The 14,405-nt window shown below is 37.0% G+C and overlaps 1 protein-coding gene across 1 annotated transcript in view; it reads right to left on the bottom strand.

Annotated features, from left to right (window-relative positions):
* Positions 1 to 1,685: 1,685 nt before the first annotated feature.
* The window catches only part of DHX36 (DEAH-box helicase 36), a 28,203-nt gene continuing 15,483 nt past the window's right edge, over positions 1,686 to 14,405 (bottom strand). Inside the window, exons 15-25 of the mRNA XM_054983874.1 lie at positions 14,160 to 14,303; positions 13,804 to 13,921; positions 12,151 to 12,249; positions 8,353 to 8,526; positions 8,060 to 8,146; positions 6,829 to 6,912; positions 6,443 to 6,542; positions 6,264 to 6,354; positions 4,641 to 4,761; positions 3,646 to 3,798; positions 1,686 to 2,137 (exon numbers count right to left, since the gene is read on the bottom strand). Coding sequence (XP_054839849.1) covers positions 1,952 to 2,137; positions 3,646 to 3,798; positions 4,641 to 4,761; positions 6,264 to 6,354; positions 6,443 to 6,542; positions 6,829 to 6,912; positions 8,060 to 8,146; positions 8,353 to 8,526; positions 12,151 to 12,249; positions 13,804 to 13,921; positions 14,160 to 14,303 — 1,357 coding nt within the window. The 3' untranslated portion in view covers positions 1,686 to 1,951. The remainder of the gene's footprint in view (positions 2,138 to 3,645; positions 3,799 to 4,640; positions 4,762 to 6,263; positions 6,355 to 6,442; positions 6,543 to 6,828; positions 6,913 to 8,059; positions 8,147 to 8,352; positions 8,527 to 12,150; positions 12,250 to 13,803; positions 13,922 to 14,159; positions 14,304 to 14,405) is intronic.

Here is a 14,405-nt window from a genome sequence, read left to right as displayed (position 1 = left end):
CTACATTTGGCTTCACAAGACAAAAGCTGGTAGAACTGACAAAAAAAAATAATGCACAGTAACTTATTAAAATAGTTTTACAAGTGCAGCTACAAACATGATTTATATATCAGTGTAATTCACATAATCCTTTCACACTGTTCAGACCAGGCAGTTTCTATCAGAGGTTAATCTCAATGTTAAAACAAGGAACATGGCCAAGTATGTATGGATCATAATATTAATTAAAGAGCCAACCCAGCTTTGCAAGAGACTACACAAAACCCCTTTAATGATCCCATCTATGACTACCAATGGAAGTTAGTCATGACGAACCAACAGCCTGAAAAGGAAACACCCATTCTTGCGCAATTTACAAAAACTTCACTTTCTGCTAGCATGGAGGCAATTCTCACTTGCTGTAGACAAGAAGCTATTAGATTTTTAAACATGGCCAATATCTGAACAGAAGATTCACATTGTCTTTGTAGCTGGGGCTCATTCCCCCCTCCACTTTTTGCACTATTTAGTTACAAATGTTCCATTGCACCCGTCCTTATTTACATAGGCACTCTAAATTCAGCAGACTCTAGAATTACAGTAAAAACTGATTAAGAAAAAACTGGTTTATGAAAAGGCTCATGACTCAACATGAGTTAAGCATATATTGGTTGAGTGCACAAATTTAAGGCGTAAGTTTGCTATCTGCCTATCTTTGTGCTTAGTAAAAACTTGACATGATTCGAGCAAGAGTTGCCAGCTCCAGATGCTTTATGAGCTTCCTGAGACTTTAAATGGCTGTGCACCAGTAAGTTCAAATGAGGCCCAGCATCCCCCTCCAACAGTGATCCAAGAAGCTGCTCTTGCCAAATATCTCCTCTGCGTGTACCTAACTGAAATTGCAGAAATTTCCAGCAGCAGTTGGAGTAACAGCACAAATGCAGTAATCTTGGTAATAATGATGCGTATACAAAAAAAAAAGCAGTTAGCAAGAACATGTTTTCCAAGTTTATCTGGATTCAAAAGGATCAATTAAATATTATAACAAGAATTTCTTTAAAAAAACACCTACATTCCAGTTATTGAAACAATTCTGGCTGCCACAAATCCTACTGAAATTAAAGTGACTGTAAACTTTGTTACTCAGTCCCAATCCAAACCTACGTTACCTCCAATTACTTGTGTCATAACACAGAGGGACTTGAATTCTGAACAAACGTGCACTGCATCTCCCACGCCTCTTCCTGAATAGATAATTAGCAGGATTTAGATTTTCTAACTGGGCTCTATGTATGTGCAGCCCAAGCTAATGGAACGGTACATGTGATTCTCCCTCCAGCTAGTATGTAGCCTCCAAGCAGCACTGAAGTCCAGATGTTTACTCAAAGATCTAGAAAGATCTGATTTGCCTCAGGAAAGAGCCTTTCTGTAACAATTTTACTTTTTTTTTTTTTTTAAATGCCTTTTACATGTAAGTACTTGCATCTCTTTTGGATGTTCAGGACTCAAAATGGTTCTTTTTAAAAAACCATTACAACTTCTAGCAATGTGTATGTCAGTTGTAGAGGTACAACTATCTAGAACTTAGAAAAGAACATAAATGCAAAGCTTATGGCTGAAGACATCTGTTATTTGTACTACTTTAAAAAGTGATTATTGCTCCACAGGCAAGGAGGAAAGTATAAAAAGCAGAATCATGTCAAAAATGTTTTCTAATCGTTTCATTTTCAATTTCATCCAGCATTTGCCTGGAAAAAGTTACAGTACTTAATGAGCAGTATGTAGACATAACAATACAATACAGACTTGTTAACACTGGCAACAGCTATTTTATACGTTGCATGCTGTACACATATAGCCATTCAGAAGAACTGCAGACACTTAGTGTGACATTTCAAGATGCCCCAAGATAAACTATCAACAAAAAAAAATCAGGTCGAGCTGTCATCTCTTCAGCAACAAAGGAACACTGTTAACTGTATCGTTCATTCTGGAAACGAGGGGCAAAGTTTCTGGCTGTTTCATTCTCCTGTGTTGTGATTAAGTCTATAATGGCTGTCAGCACAGCAGTGTCTCTTGATTTAGTATTGTTCCAGTCCACAGGGTGTGGGTTTTCTATTTTCTCTTGCAAAAGGTCGTCCAATTCTTTCTTCAAATCCTGCAGGTAAAGGGACAATGGTTGGGAAAGAACTAACAAAGCAAATTCTGACAGTTATTCTACTTTTCTACAGTAGTGTCAAAACTTCAAATTCCTTTTTGGAAACAGTGACCCAGTTTTTTTTAAAAAAAATATCCTGTGTCCTATTAAGTATCAGTCTCTAAAAGATACTGAAATCAAAAAGAGTCCAGTAGCACCTTTAAGACTAACCAATTTTATTATAGCATAAGCTTTCGAGAATCAAGTTCTCTTCATCAGATGCCTGATCAAAACTGGGCAGATACAGAAGAGGAGGGGGAAAGAGAGAGAAAAGGGAGGGGGCATAAATCACAAGAAGGCAGCCCCCTCCCTTTTCTCTCTCTTTCCCCCTCCTCTTCTGTATCTGCCCAGTTTTGATCAGGCATCTGATGAAGAGAACTTGATTCTCGAAAGCTTATGCTATAATAAAATTGGTTAGTCTTAAAGGTGCTACTGGACTCTTTTTGATTTTGCTACTACAGACTAACACGGCTAACTCCTCTGGATAAAAGATACTGAAAATTTCAGCTGGTGATAGCAATTGCTGCTTTAAGAACAGGTTCCTGTTAAGTTTTTCAAAAATGCACTGTGTGCATTTGCATTTTGAAAAAAGTAATTTATTTTGATCTTTCCTTGAAGGTGTTCTCCATACAATAACATTTTAGAAGGACCCTACTGCAAGCAGAATGTTTAGGCTTTTACAGTTTAAGTCGACTTCTTACCAAGATACTGTTGGTCAGCATCTCTTTTCACATATACCAATCCCTAATCTAGACAGTGGCTTGGCTACAATGAAGCACTTCTGAAGACAGAAGGAGCAACATGGGGAGAAAAAAGGTGAGAAAATCATGTTCCAAGGGCAAAAAACGTTCTACATCTGGAAACACTCTGTTGGATCCAAGATAGCATGTTTACATTGCTATTTTTAAGTGGATTTGTTACAATCTCTATGGGTTCAGATGAGTAAAATATTGTTGTTTTTTGCAGCACTAAGATAAATGTAACGGTAATTTAGCAAACATACAGTGAGGATGAACTATACATCTCATTTTTCTACTCCCCACCAAATGGCAGCCGTCCTCCGTCACTAGTATCTTTCTATAACATAAGGGAAGTCTTTGATGCTCACCCCCATTATTGCAGAGTAAAAGTAATGAAAGAACTCTTCTGTACTATGCTTATTTGAACATGGAACCTCCCTGGCCTCATTGTAAAACCCCTACTGTTGCTGACAAGGTGGCAAGGAAGATGTAATTTTCAAATACATGGAGTCTGCGGTTTGTTATTCTCTCACTCGCAATGACAAGGGGAGGAGCAAAAAAGCCCGAGATTAACACTGTGATAAGGGCTGCCTCCAGAGCAAATTGCTTGAAATTTTCATACACATACACATGTTAAGGGGGTTCTCTTTATAATATATTACAACTGTTTCTTTAAGGAGCCTTGGCTTTAGTTGCCAACCTGGATAGAAAAAAGAATAGCACGCTCACCTTCACTAACTGGGCTATTCTCGAGGGAGACTGGAAGACAATCCACTCATCCACAGCAATGGTATCCTGATCTTTATCCTTCTGGATAGAAATGTCTCCTCCAAAGAACAATAAACAGTACGGCGAAACTTCTGTGCAATCATACAGGTATATCTGTAACAAGGAACATATTCAGCACAACACAACTATGTTAATTCATTCAAAATAGAATACCAACATACTTTTAGAATTAGATGACTTGAAAATATTTTAAGCTTATTTAACTAGAATGCTAATGCGATGACAATTTCTGCCAAGTTATTATGAAACCAAGATGATCTACCTTCTAGGACACTGTCTAGTTTTGTGTGTCACCTTAAGAACAACAAATGAGTGAGTGGGGTACAAATATTTTAGATAAATAAGAACATGTTAATAGTTGAATTACAAAGCTGTGACTAAAATCAAGGAAAAACAATACTAAGAATGTATATAAACAATAGCAAGAACAAGAAAACACAGTAGAGTTGCTTTTTAAAAAAAATTCTCAGGGCTTCTTCCATTTCACTTTGTGTCTCCTGTAATAAAAGGCACAGCATATTGAGAAGAAATTTAAGCGCATGAGTGGGTATTAAGTCATCCCGAAGGGAGGTATATAAATCGAATGTTGGGCCAGTTGGGTTCAAATCTCCAACTGGCCATGAATTCACTTTGGACAATCTTTGTCCCCATGCCCCATCCCCTGGATTTTGGGGGGAATAAAGTGAGGAGGAGGAGAGCAGCAGGAACACCACTCTGAGCTCCTTGAAAGGTCAACAAGACAAAAAATGTGGGACAGATAGAAATAGCTGCAGTTAGTGAAAGTGCACCTGGGGATCACTGCATCAGCATAATCAAAATTGGTCCTCAAAGTATAAAAAAACCCTCAAAATATAAAAGTATAAAAAAGTATAAAAATAACTCAAGTACACCCACATGTACATGTTTATAAAGGTACTGAAACAATATTCACTTACACTACTTGTCCTCATTTTCAAGTGATAAACAAGCCAGTTGTAATGAAATTCTGTCTCTTCAACGTTGACAGATTTAGGATGAATGTACACTGTTCCATCTGTTTTAGTTGAAACTTTAACCCTTAAATACACAAAAAAGAGTTGAATTTCAGGTGCAACCTAAATTTTGGATAAGCTTCATCTCTCTCATGGCAGTCATCATAAACTCTGCATAATTACAATCAGTGTGAAAGAGTAGACTACAAATTAGATATTAGATTATTTGGACAAGAATCAAAAGTCAGAGGAAGTGATGACATTTTAAGCATCTCCTCTCAAATACTTGACATTTTCCCCATTTAAAATCAGAGCATAAAACTAGTTGAGCATTTATGATAAACACTTACCAAAGATATACTCAACTCCCCTGGAGTGTTCAAAAACATCTTTAAAAATGAGATATCACAGAAAGAAGAAAAACACAACAAAACCCCACTGAGGGAACTGTTATGTTTAAGAGTACATTTGCAGCCCCATCTGGTGGCAAAATTTTATTAATGCATCTGACTGAAGTCAAATGGAGAACACACACAATTTATACAGAGTTTATTATTGTATTACAGTTTGCTACCAAACTTAGCAATATTTTTCAATGAAGTGTTCTGGGTTTTCAGACCTGTTAGGATTTTCTGACCAAAAGAATAACAAAATGTCGTACTGTACATGATTCCTATTATTGTAGGAATACTCTGTTTCTTTACAGTTCTAGAACATGGCAGCCACTTTGTTGTTCCCAACACCCAAGATGATGTAGAAGTGCATTATTTACCATGTCAAAAGGGCATTAGGAGTTAGTTCAAGAGTTACGAAGAAGGAAAGAGAAAAATCAAGTGATTTATGCTCCTGTTGCAACACAGAAAGTGTTATTTGAGGATCCTGCTTGTGGTAAGAACTCAGGGACCTCGCAGCGTGTAACCAGCTGTCACTTGGTCACAACAGAAGCACTGTGGGGCAAGACCAACACTTAGGTCTTGGGCTGCCCACTATTGGCAACAGAACATTCAACTAGATAGTTTTCAGTGTAATCCAGCAAGGCGAATGTTAAGTTTGCTGTAGGGTTACATGAGATTGGGGACCCAGTCCATGCTCTTCACTGAAGAAAACAAGTAAATCACTGCAGTTAGTTTTTTAAAAGGAAGGAGAGAACTAACAGAAAGGAGAATGCATGCACTATCACCCACCATACACTTAGGAAAGCTGGACAAATATTCTTGATGCATCTGTCAAATCACAGCACATTCAGCTTTCCAAGGCCACCCATAAACATAATTCTGCAAGGATCAACTCAAACATTAATTTTCCCTCTGTCTCCCAGTATACTATTGTTAATGTATGAATGGTGGTTCAAATACAAAATTTGGGAAGCTGCCCTTGAATTAACCCATCTGACCTGTGGTTACATGGGACTCATGTTACGGACTTACACCATTTCAGATGCTAAGTACTCTTGACTTGCTGGCTCAATGCAAGAACATTTTCACCCTGCACCACTCTCCCCCAAGTCTGCTATGTGTTAATGTAAACACTTTTAAAAAAAAGAAAAAGAAAAAGAAAATCCAAGAATATTATTGGAGAAAGCCTTACATTTTCCGTTTTTTGCTGAAGTTTGCTCGGATCTTTGCAACCTTTGGATATAAACCAGCACATATAACGGCTTTGAGTAACTTCTCATTGTCTGTGGAAGAGAAAATGGCCAAGTGAAACAGAATTCACAGAAGAAGAATTAAAGTGCACCTACTGGACTATTTCCCTTCTACAGTTACCTGAGTTAATATTGGATTTGGAATCTTTGGGGCTTCGGCTACTCACAAATCCAGCGGCAAGGAGATGTTCTGCAAATTGCCCTTTCATGTTACGCAACATCTAGACAGCAACACAAATCAGCCATTAAGCTCAGGCACAGTATGGTCAACAGTTTCAGGGTTTCTTTACATATAGTACCGGACATCTAATCAATGTATTTGTTATATATTATTGTATATGCTGACTCTCAAATTCTGATCCTAGATCGTAGTAACAATAAAACTGAAACTATATATAGTACCATCCTAAAATGAATTAAAACCTTCTAAATACAGTGAAGCCAGTGGACTTAGAAGGGTGCAAGTCTGCCTAAGATTACACTCAAAAACACAAATAACTGTGTTACCTGCAATGTATTTGAAGAAAGAAAATATTCCCAGCAGTAATCCTTCTCACACCTGAAGCCACGGCGCTGGGCTTCTTCCCATCCCTGAAAACAAGAAAATGTTCAGTTTAGATTTCATTCAGTATTTTAGTCACATCAGCACCACCAGTATCAATGAGATTCTGAACACATTTTTCTTAGGTTCTTGATGAATTCAGTGCTACTGAACCAGAGGAACTAGCAAGCATTATACAAGGCACAAAGCAAGTGGAATGCAAATGTTATAAGGATTTTTTAAAAATTAATATTTTAATAAAACAGTTATTCACCACACAATTAAACACTGCATCATAGTTTTAAAACAAAAGCAAAACCCCTATAAAATGAGATATAGGGGGAGGGAGAATTAATGGGTTGCCTATTGAATCATATTAAATACTAAAGCCCAATAATTCTTTTCATAAAGCTAATGCTATCTATATTAATACAGATAAATGAGAATATATGCAGCAGACCAAAAGTAGAAGAACAGAAAGACAGAACTACAGTGCATTAACTCTGCTTGGGACAGCACTGTTAATTATTCAATTCTATAAGACAATATACTCCAGAAATGTATTAAACCAATTTCAAAAACAAGAAAAAAGGCACTTAATGAATTTGTAACTGGGAGGACATGATTAAAACTAATCTGCATACTATACCTATGAAATATATATCACAGCAGAAAATAATGCAATCGTTCTTGAAATAAAGGTAATGATGGAGTCTCTCTAAATTAGTAGTATGTCCAGTGCAGACTGAACAAGCAGTATCAAGCAGCTGTGCTGTAAGAAAATGATTCAATTAGATGCTTCAATAAAGGGACAGGGTCTGTAGACTATACTACTGAGTATTGTCAGTTACTGCTGTTTATTATGTCATGTCAAATTGCTTATGTTTTGTTCAACATAGTTTCAGCTGTTTGAGATTTCTGCTTGTTTTCAAATGACTGCAATATATAACCTATTTTATTGTCTACTGAATATCCCAGCTGTTGATTGTACTGAATTACACCGTGTAATTTGCCTTGAGTCTCAGTAAGAAAGACAGACTATAAGTAATTTAAATAAATATCAGTTAATCAGTTGGTTTAAATAAAGCATATGAAGTCTCTTCCTATTTAATTATTTTATAACCAAGATTATTTTTTAAAAGCCAGTTGTGTTTTCATTCTTAGTCAGCTACACATTGTCAATCAAAGTGCACCTACCTGGAAGGCATTCACAACTGTGAGATGGTCACTTTTAGAGTTCTTTGAGAGTTCCTTTCTTCTTGCATCTGCTACTTTTTCCTTACCCTTAAGATGAAAGGAGCAACAGTCAAATTAAAAAGGCAACAATACAAGAGGTTAAAAGTATTTCCAGTTTGCTGGCTATACTATGACACTAAAGCACAGGATGGAAAAACCATGCCAAGTCTAGACTTTTGCTACTCATCTACCACTAGCCCTTTCAAAACTAATAGTGTTTGTATTTTACTTTTAACTCATTTCAGATACTTTACCAGAGGAATGACAAATGGGTCCTTGAAGCTGAGGCTGGCTGCAATAGTGAGGACAGGATCCAAGCAACAGAATAATGCTCCAAAGAGGATCATTTTTCCAATGTGTGGCTCCACTGGCAATCGTGCCAAATGGACTCCAAGGGGAGTTAATTCTTCTTGCCTATCCAAAGCATTCTGTTAGAAAAATATAAGACAAGGACTAGTAAAAACTGAGTGATGCCATCATTTATTAAATTTATTGTGACCCAGTAGGAGCAAAGCTGTAAGGAAGACTCACATCTTTCCTTAAGTTGTATTATTAATACACATGAAGGTCATCGTATTTACATTCATAATTAATTTAATGAATCCACTTCTTTATATATGCTTTTATTATGTGCTGTGCCTATAACAAATTCTTCTTAAATTTTCTACTTGTCTATAGTCTGTACCTCCCAAACACTCACATTTTCAATGTCGTACTAATCTTCACTAAATCCATGTTCTCCTAAATGCCCTTTTGCTGCTTCTCATGGTAGCACTGAAAATTCACAAACAGTAGGTAGGTTGGTAGGTAGGCCTATTTCTGGACAAGACTACAGACGGAGGCTCACATGATGAAAAAAAACTCCCTACCCACAGAAATAAATGCCAGGAAGCAATAATTTAGTCTTTCCTTAAACATGGCGCTGTTCTAAACCCAAAGAATATCTAAATTTTGGTGGAAGATCATTCCATTATGTGCACCCCTGCCTGCAATACAAAGTAGAAAAATCCAGAAATAAATTAAACAATTCATAACTGAAATAATTATGTTCAAGGATACAAACATGCCAAAAACATTCAGTTCTGCATGTAAAGTTATTTGACTGGTTTCACAATGATCTAGGACTAATTTAAGTTTATTTCATGATGATCTTGATTAACTTTATTTACTAACACGAACAATTTCAAGATAGTTTTTATGTGAGGCAGAACTGAATTAGTGAAGTACAATGTAAAAGAATGGGGCTGATAACCATGCAAAGAGGCTCAGACAAGGGATGCTATGCAGCAGCCCACAACCTTCAGGGGAAAGGCAAGGGGAAGAAGTGACAGTGGGCTACGTGCCAATTCATGTCCTGGTAAAATTACTAGAGATTTTCTACAGCATTCGTTGATGCCTGATGTCACACTGGGTTTTTGCCCAGACGTCATATTGTCATGTAGCCCAATGTCATTTCTGCCCCACACTATTTACCCTGCAAGTTGAAAAAAGGGCCCTTCTGGGAGACTGCCAAAGAGGGCACCTGGCAACCCTAGCTTAGGCTGCTGGATGCTGAAGTCTTTTTCAGTGTGTGCAATTTCAAAATTTCAAATTTGCTTGCATTTCCCCCCTCAGCAAACACAAGTTCCAACGCCCCTCTACCTCTCCCAATGCCATGTACTAGTCAATTACAGAATTAATGATTGTGGGTCAATCAACAAGCAATCCTGATTATAAAATGTATGATTTGTGTGTTTCTAGAAATTATATATCTAGAGGAGTTAGTCTGTAGTTGCAAAATAGTAAAAGAGTTCAGTAGCACCTTTAAGACTAACCAACTTTATTGTAGCATAAGCTTTCGAGAACTAAAGCTCTCTTCGTGAGATGCAGATGTATCTGATGAAGAGAGCTATGGTTCTCAAAAGCTTATGCTACAATACCCCAAAGACAGACTAATCCGACTAGAAGCGGCAGACTTGACAGATGGACTACACAACCTCCTTTGGGTGGCAAAAAGATCAAGAAAGAAACAAGAAAGCCATGTCATAAGAGACAGCCTCATTCAAATTTGGGACTCGGTTAGAAGAAGAATAACCCCGTTTATATCGCCACTATTTTCACCAATTGATGCTTTTTGTGACAAGAATCAGAGAAAAGATAATTACTTTATAACGTACCAAGACATGATAAACCTTCAAGGAAAGATAAAATCATGGCAAGAAATTCAAGACAAAGGAAAAAAAATACAATGGCTGACATATTTTCAGGCAGTTTCCAGAATACAAGAAGCCCTGAAGGAACTCAGAAGACAATTAAGGAATCTTACCGAATTTGAGAAAATAATCACGCAGAAAAAAGAACACATCTTGGGTCTAATATATAAACTTTTACTCCAATATGATACTGAAACAGAACAAGTTAAAGTGTACATGATAAAGTGGATGCAACATTTCGGAGAAGAAATAACATTTCAACAGTGGGAGAACCTTTGTACAAAGGGTATAAAATTTACAGCAAGTCAAACACTAAGGGAGAACTGGTACAAGATGTTCTTCAGATGGTGCATTACACCAAAAGACATCGAGAAAATGGACAAGAAATATGTGGGGTTATGCTGGAAATGTAAAGAAGCAGACGGCCCTTTTATCACATGTGGTGGACATGCCACAAAAGCAAAAATTTCTGGAAAGAAATACACGCTGAGATGCAAAGGATTTTAAAATTTGATTTTGCCACGAAACCGCAAACTATGTTGTTGGGAATACTACCAGTAAACCTAGACAGAAAATTACACAAACTATTTAGGTATTTACTGACGGCGGCAAGGGTGGTATTTGCAACCAGATGGAAGGAAGAAGAATGCCCAACTAGGGAAATCTGGAAAGATAAGATGGCAGAATATGCAGTGATGGCAAAAGTGACAAGCTACTTAAACAGAAGACCAATGAGAGAATTTGAAGAGAAATAGGGGAAATATTTTACTTACAAAGGATAAAATGCATAAAATGTTTTAGTTTTAGAAATCTGAATAAGATTGTATACTGATATATTGTTATAGATTGAATATAAGATTAGGATCTGATAAGATGTAAAATGGTTAAATATTAATGCTGAAGTAGAATATTTGATATGGAAACTTTGGCATAAAGTTAAGATAAATAGAAATGATCTGTATAGAAGCATTAGACCATATTAAGATATAGCACTAAGAATGTACATGGAGACCACTTGTTTTGACCTTTAGTTGATCCAAAATTGAACACTGAGTAGGAAAAAGAACGTATTTAGTTTGTGAAGGTAAACGTGAAAATGCACAGAAGCTGATGAACTCTGATTAAGATATGTTTTGTGTACTCTGTACTTTAATAACTCTCGTAGTGCAAAATCTTACTGTTTCTTTGACCCCGTTATCCCCCCTTTTTTTCTGTACTGCTCTTTGTTCTGAATAAATGCTTATGCTACAATAAAGTTGGTTAGTCTTAAAGGTGCTACTGGACTTTTACTATATAGAAATTATATGTCTCTCTCATGCACATATATGTACACAGTCACTATTTCAAGGAACAACATTCAAAATTATTTACAATAGAAGTAAAAAATGAAATAAAACCATTTCAACAACTGCGGCAACTGATAAACCAACAAAGAAATATTCTACACCTAAAGTGGCCTTCTCTACCCTACTGGTTTTCCAAAACAAAGAACTTAACAATGAAATTTATGGTACCATTTTGTTTCAAAACCCCCATTTTTTAAAGTTAAATCTGTAGTGAGAAAAACTAAACCAAGAACTTCTGCACAACTCTTAGAGGGACAACTAAGACTTCGCATAGATCTGTCTCTGCTACAGGTTTTTTTGGCAGTAATCAAACAATACAAAATCATATGTTTAACTCTGGAAAAGGTTCTAATACAAAATATCTATAGGATATTTTTTTTACAAGCTGCAGGGGCAGCAATATTTTAACTCCTGGAAACCAAATTTCAAATTTTCAGTTTTCAGTCTGAACTGCACTGAATATTCTGAATCCTGCACAGGCTTAGAATACCATGTGGGCAAAACAGGAATTTACCAGCTGCATAAGATGGTTTATAGACAGCAACACAGCATCCCGAGATGGCGGATCCATTAGCTTACTCAGAAAATGAGCAATTCCTCCAAGCTTCAAAATCTGAAAGATATCAAGTGCATCCAGATATAACTGATGGTTATAAATTCAAATTGGCTTTAACAATATTGTAAGATAACTCTATACATTTCTTTCTGAGAGTCATTTTTATATACACACAAAAGGATATTAAAGAAACTTTCAAACAAAGGATCCTGTTGAAGATACTTCCCTGCAGTTAATAACTATGGTCCATTCTTCCTAAATTATTCATTGTTCATAAATTATATCCATTTTTCACACATTCATAAGCTTACTTCATTTATATCCTGCTTTTTTCCAATGGGGACTTCAAGTGGTTTACATCATTCACCTGTAGCATAGTGCCTAAGTGGCTACAAATCAGCACACTGCTGGTTCAAATCCCACTACTGCCATGAGCTCGGCAGGTGGCCTTAGGTAAGCCACTCCTCTCAACCTCACCTCCCCAGCTGTATTGTGGGGATAATAACACCACTGACTCTGTTCACTGCTCTGAGTGGGGCACTAATCTGTCTAAATGAGCCATATATAAGCAGTTATTATCCTCAGCTTCTCCATTTTATCCTTACATTGCAATTCTAAGCATTTTTACTCCAAATTGCATCCCACTGATTTCCCATAATAGGTTTGTTAAGGATTGCAGCATTCAAAGTTTATTATATAAACTGAATGACGTGTCACTGTAGTACATGAGGGACCAGGACCTACATTAATTTTTAGGAGAAAAGAAGCAATTTATACACCTTCCTACTATTCCATAACTCAGCAACAAGTAACATTGGATCAGTAAGTTCTAAACTACGCATGGGATCCCAGAGTCAGAAAGAAAACCACTTTGACCAGGACCCAAAGAACTGTGAAGTGAGGTCTCACAATGCTTCAGGCATTTGTCCTTGAGCGGTACGCACCCTCCTCATCTTGCACAGATTACTGGGGCGGGGGGAGAGAAATGCCACTGGGACAATGCAAATCTCTGGTGAAAGTATAAGCAAATTTTTGAATCTCAGTTTCTAACTAGAAACCTGCAGGTTCATAAACACCCAATGATAAGGTGAAAAAATTATATTTAATATTATAAATTAACAGACAGTAACAAATGTAAAACCCCAACAAGATAGCAGAAGTCAGAAATACCAGATCAGTGACAATAAAATTTCAACAGCCACAAAAACCCTTTGGAAAACAGAATTTACTCTTTCCTGAACATTACACAATGCTCCAAAGGTCACGCCACAGCTTCAGCACAACTGCAACAGCTTTGCTCCTTTGTCACAGGTGGTTTGATGTCATGCAACACAGCCACAAAAAGCAAGGTCTACTCTAAAGAAAGCAATCAGCAGCTCCACTTCCTATTGCTAGCTAGCCAGGGCAGTGGAATCACCTGAGCTCAGGAAGCTTCCCACGGCCAGCATGTATCCCAATATATTTCACCTTGATCGCAACCACTTCTGTTAATTCTGTTTTTCACCTTGATTGTGCCTGTTAATTCTGACTCTTTAACGTTAAGACAAAATCCTTTAACAGATCACACAGAACTGCTACACACACAACTCACTCAAATAGCAGATTTATCACCTTGATTTGTAAACAAAGTTCCTCCAAAGGTGTCCTCAGGATTTCTGGCAACTGATAATCGTCCAGCAGACTGGCACGCAGGCCATTGTACAAATGATAGCAGTGACCTGGCTGGACTCTGCCAAGAGACAAAAAACATTTAAAAGCAACATACTAGCAAGAATCTTATTAGAATTATGGTAGGAGAATGAAAGGCTGAGACCTGACACAGGTTAATCACATGACTAACTTGTATGGGAGCAGAGGCGGTGGAGGTAAGAAGTGTCATGGAATTACAAATAAAGGTAGCTTTTCAATCTCATGATTGCACAAATGTTACTGTTTACCAAATTTGTAACAGCAGCCATCTCTCTTACCTTCCTGCTCTGCCTTTCCTTTGCTTGGCATTTGCTTTACTGACCCACTCAGCCGCCATCGTACTTATGTTGTTCTGTGTATCAAAGTGAGTTTCCTTTATCTTTCCACCATCTATTACATATACTACATCATCTATAGTGATGCTACAAATTTTGGAAAGAAAGAGAAGTAATTAGGTTTTCTAACATCATCCAGAGACATCCTTAGAACTGAAAAAGTCAGATTTAAGACAATTGTCCACTCTT

This window comes from Eublepharis macularius, chromosome 6 (assembly GCF_028583425.1).
Source record: "Eublepharis macularius isolate TG4126 chromosome 6, MPM_Emac_v1.0, whole genome shotgun sequence".
Lineage (NCBI taxonomy): Eukaryota > Metazoa > Chordata > Lepidosauria > Squamata > Eublepharidae > Eublepharis > Eublepharis macularius.
The sequence above is the reverse complement of the archived record's forward strand: the minus strand, read 5'-3'. Positions and strand labels throughout refer to the sequence as shown.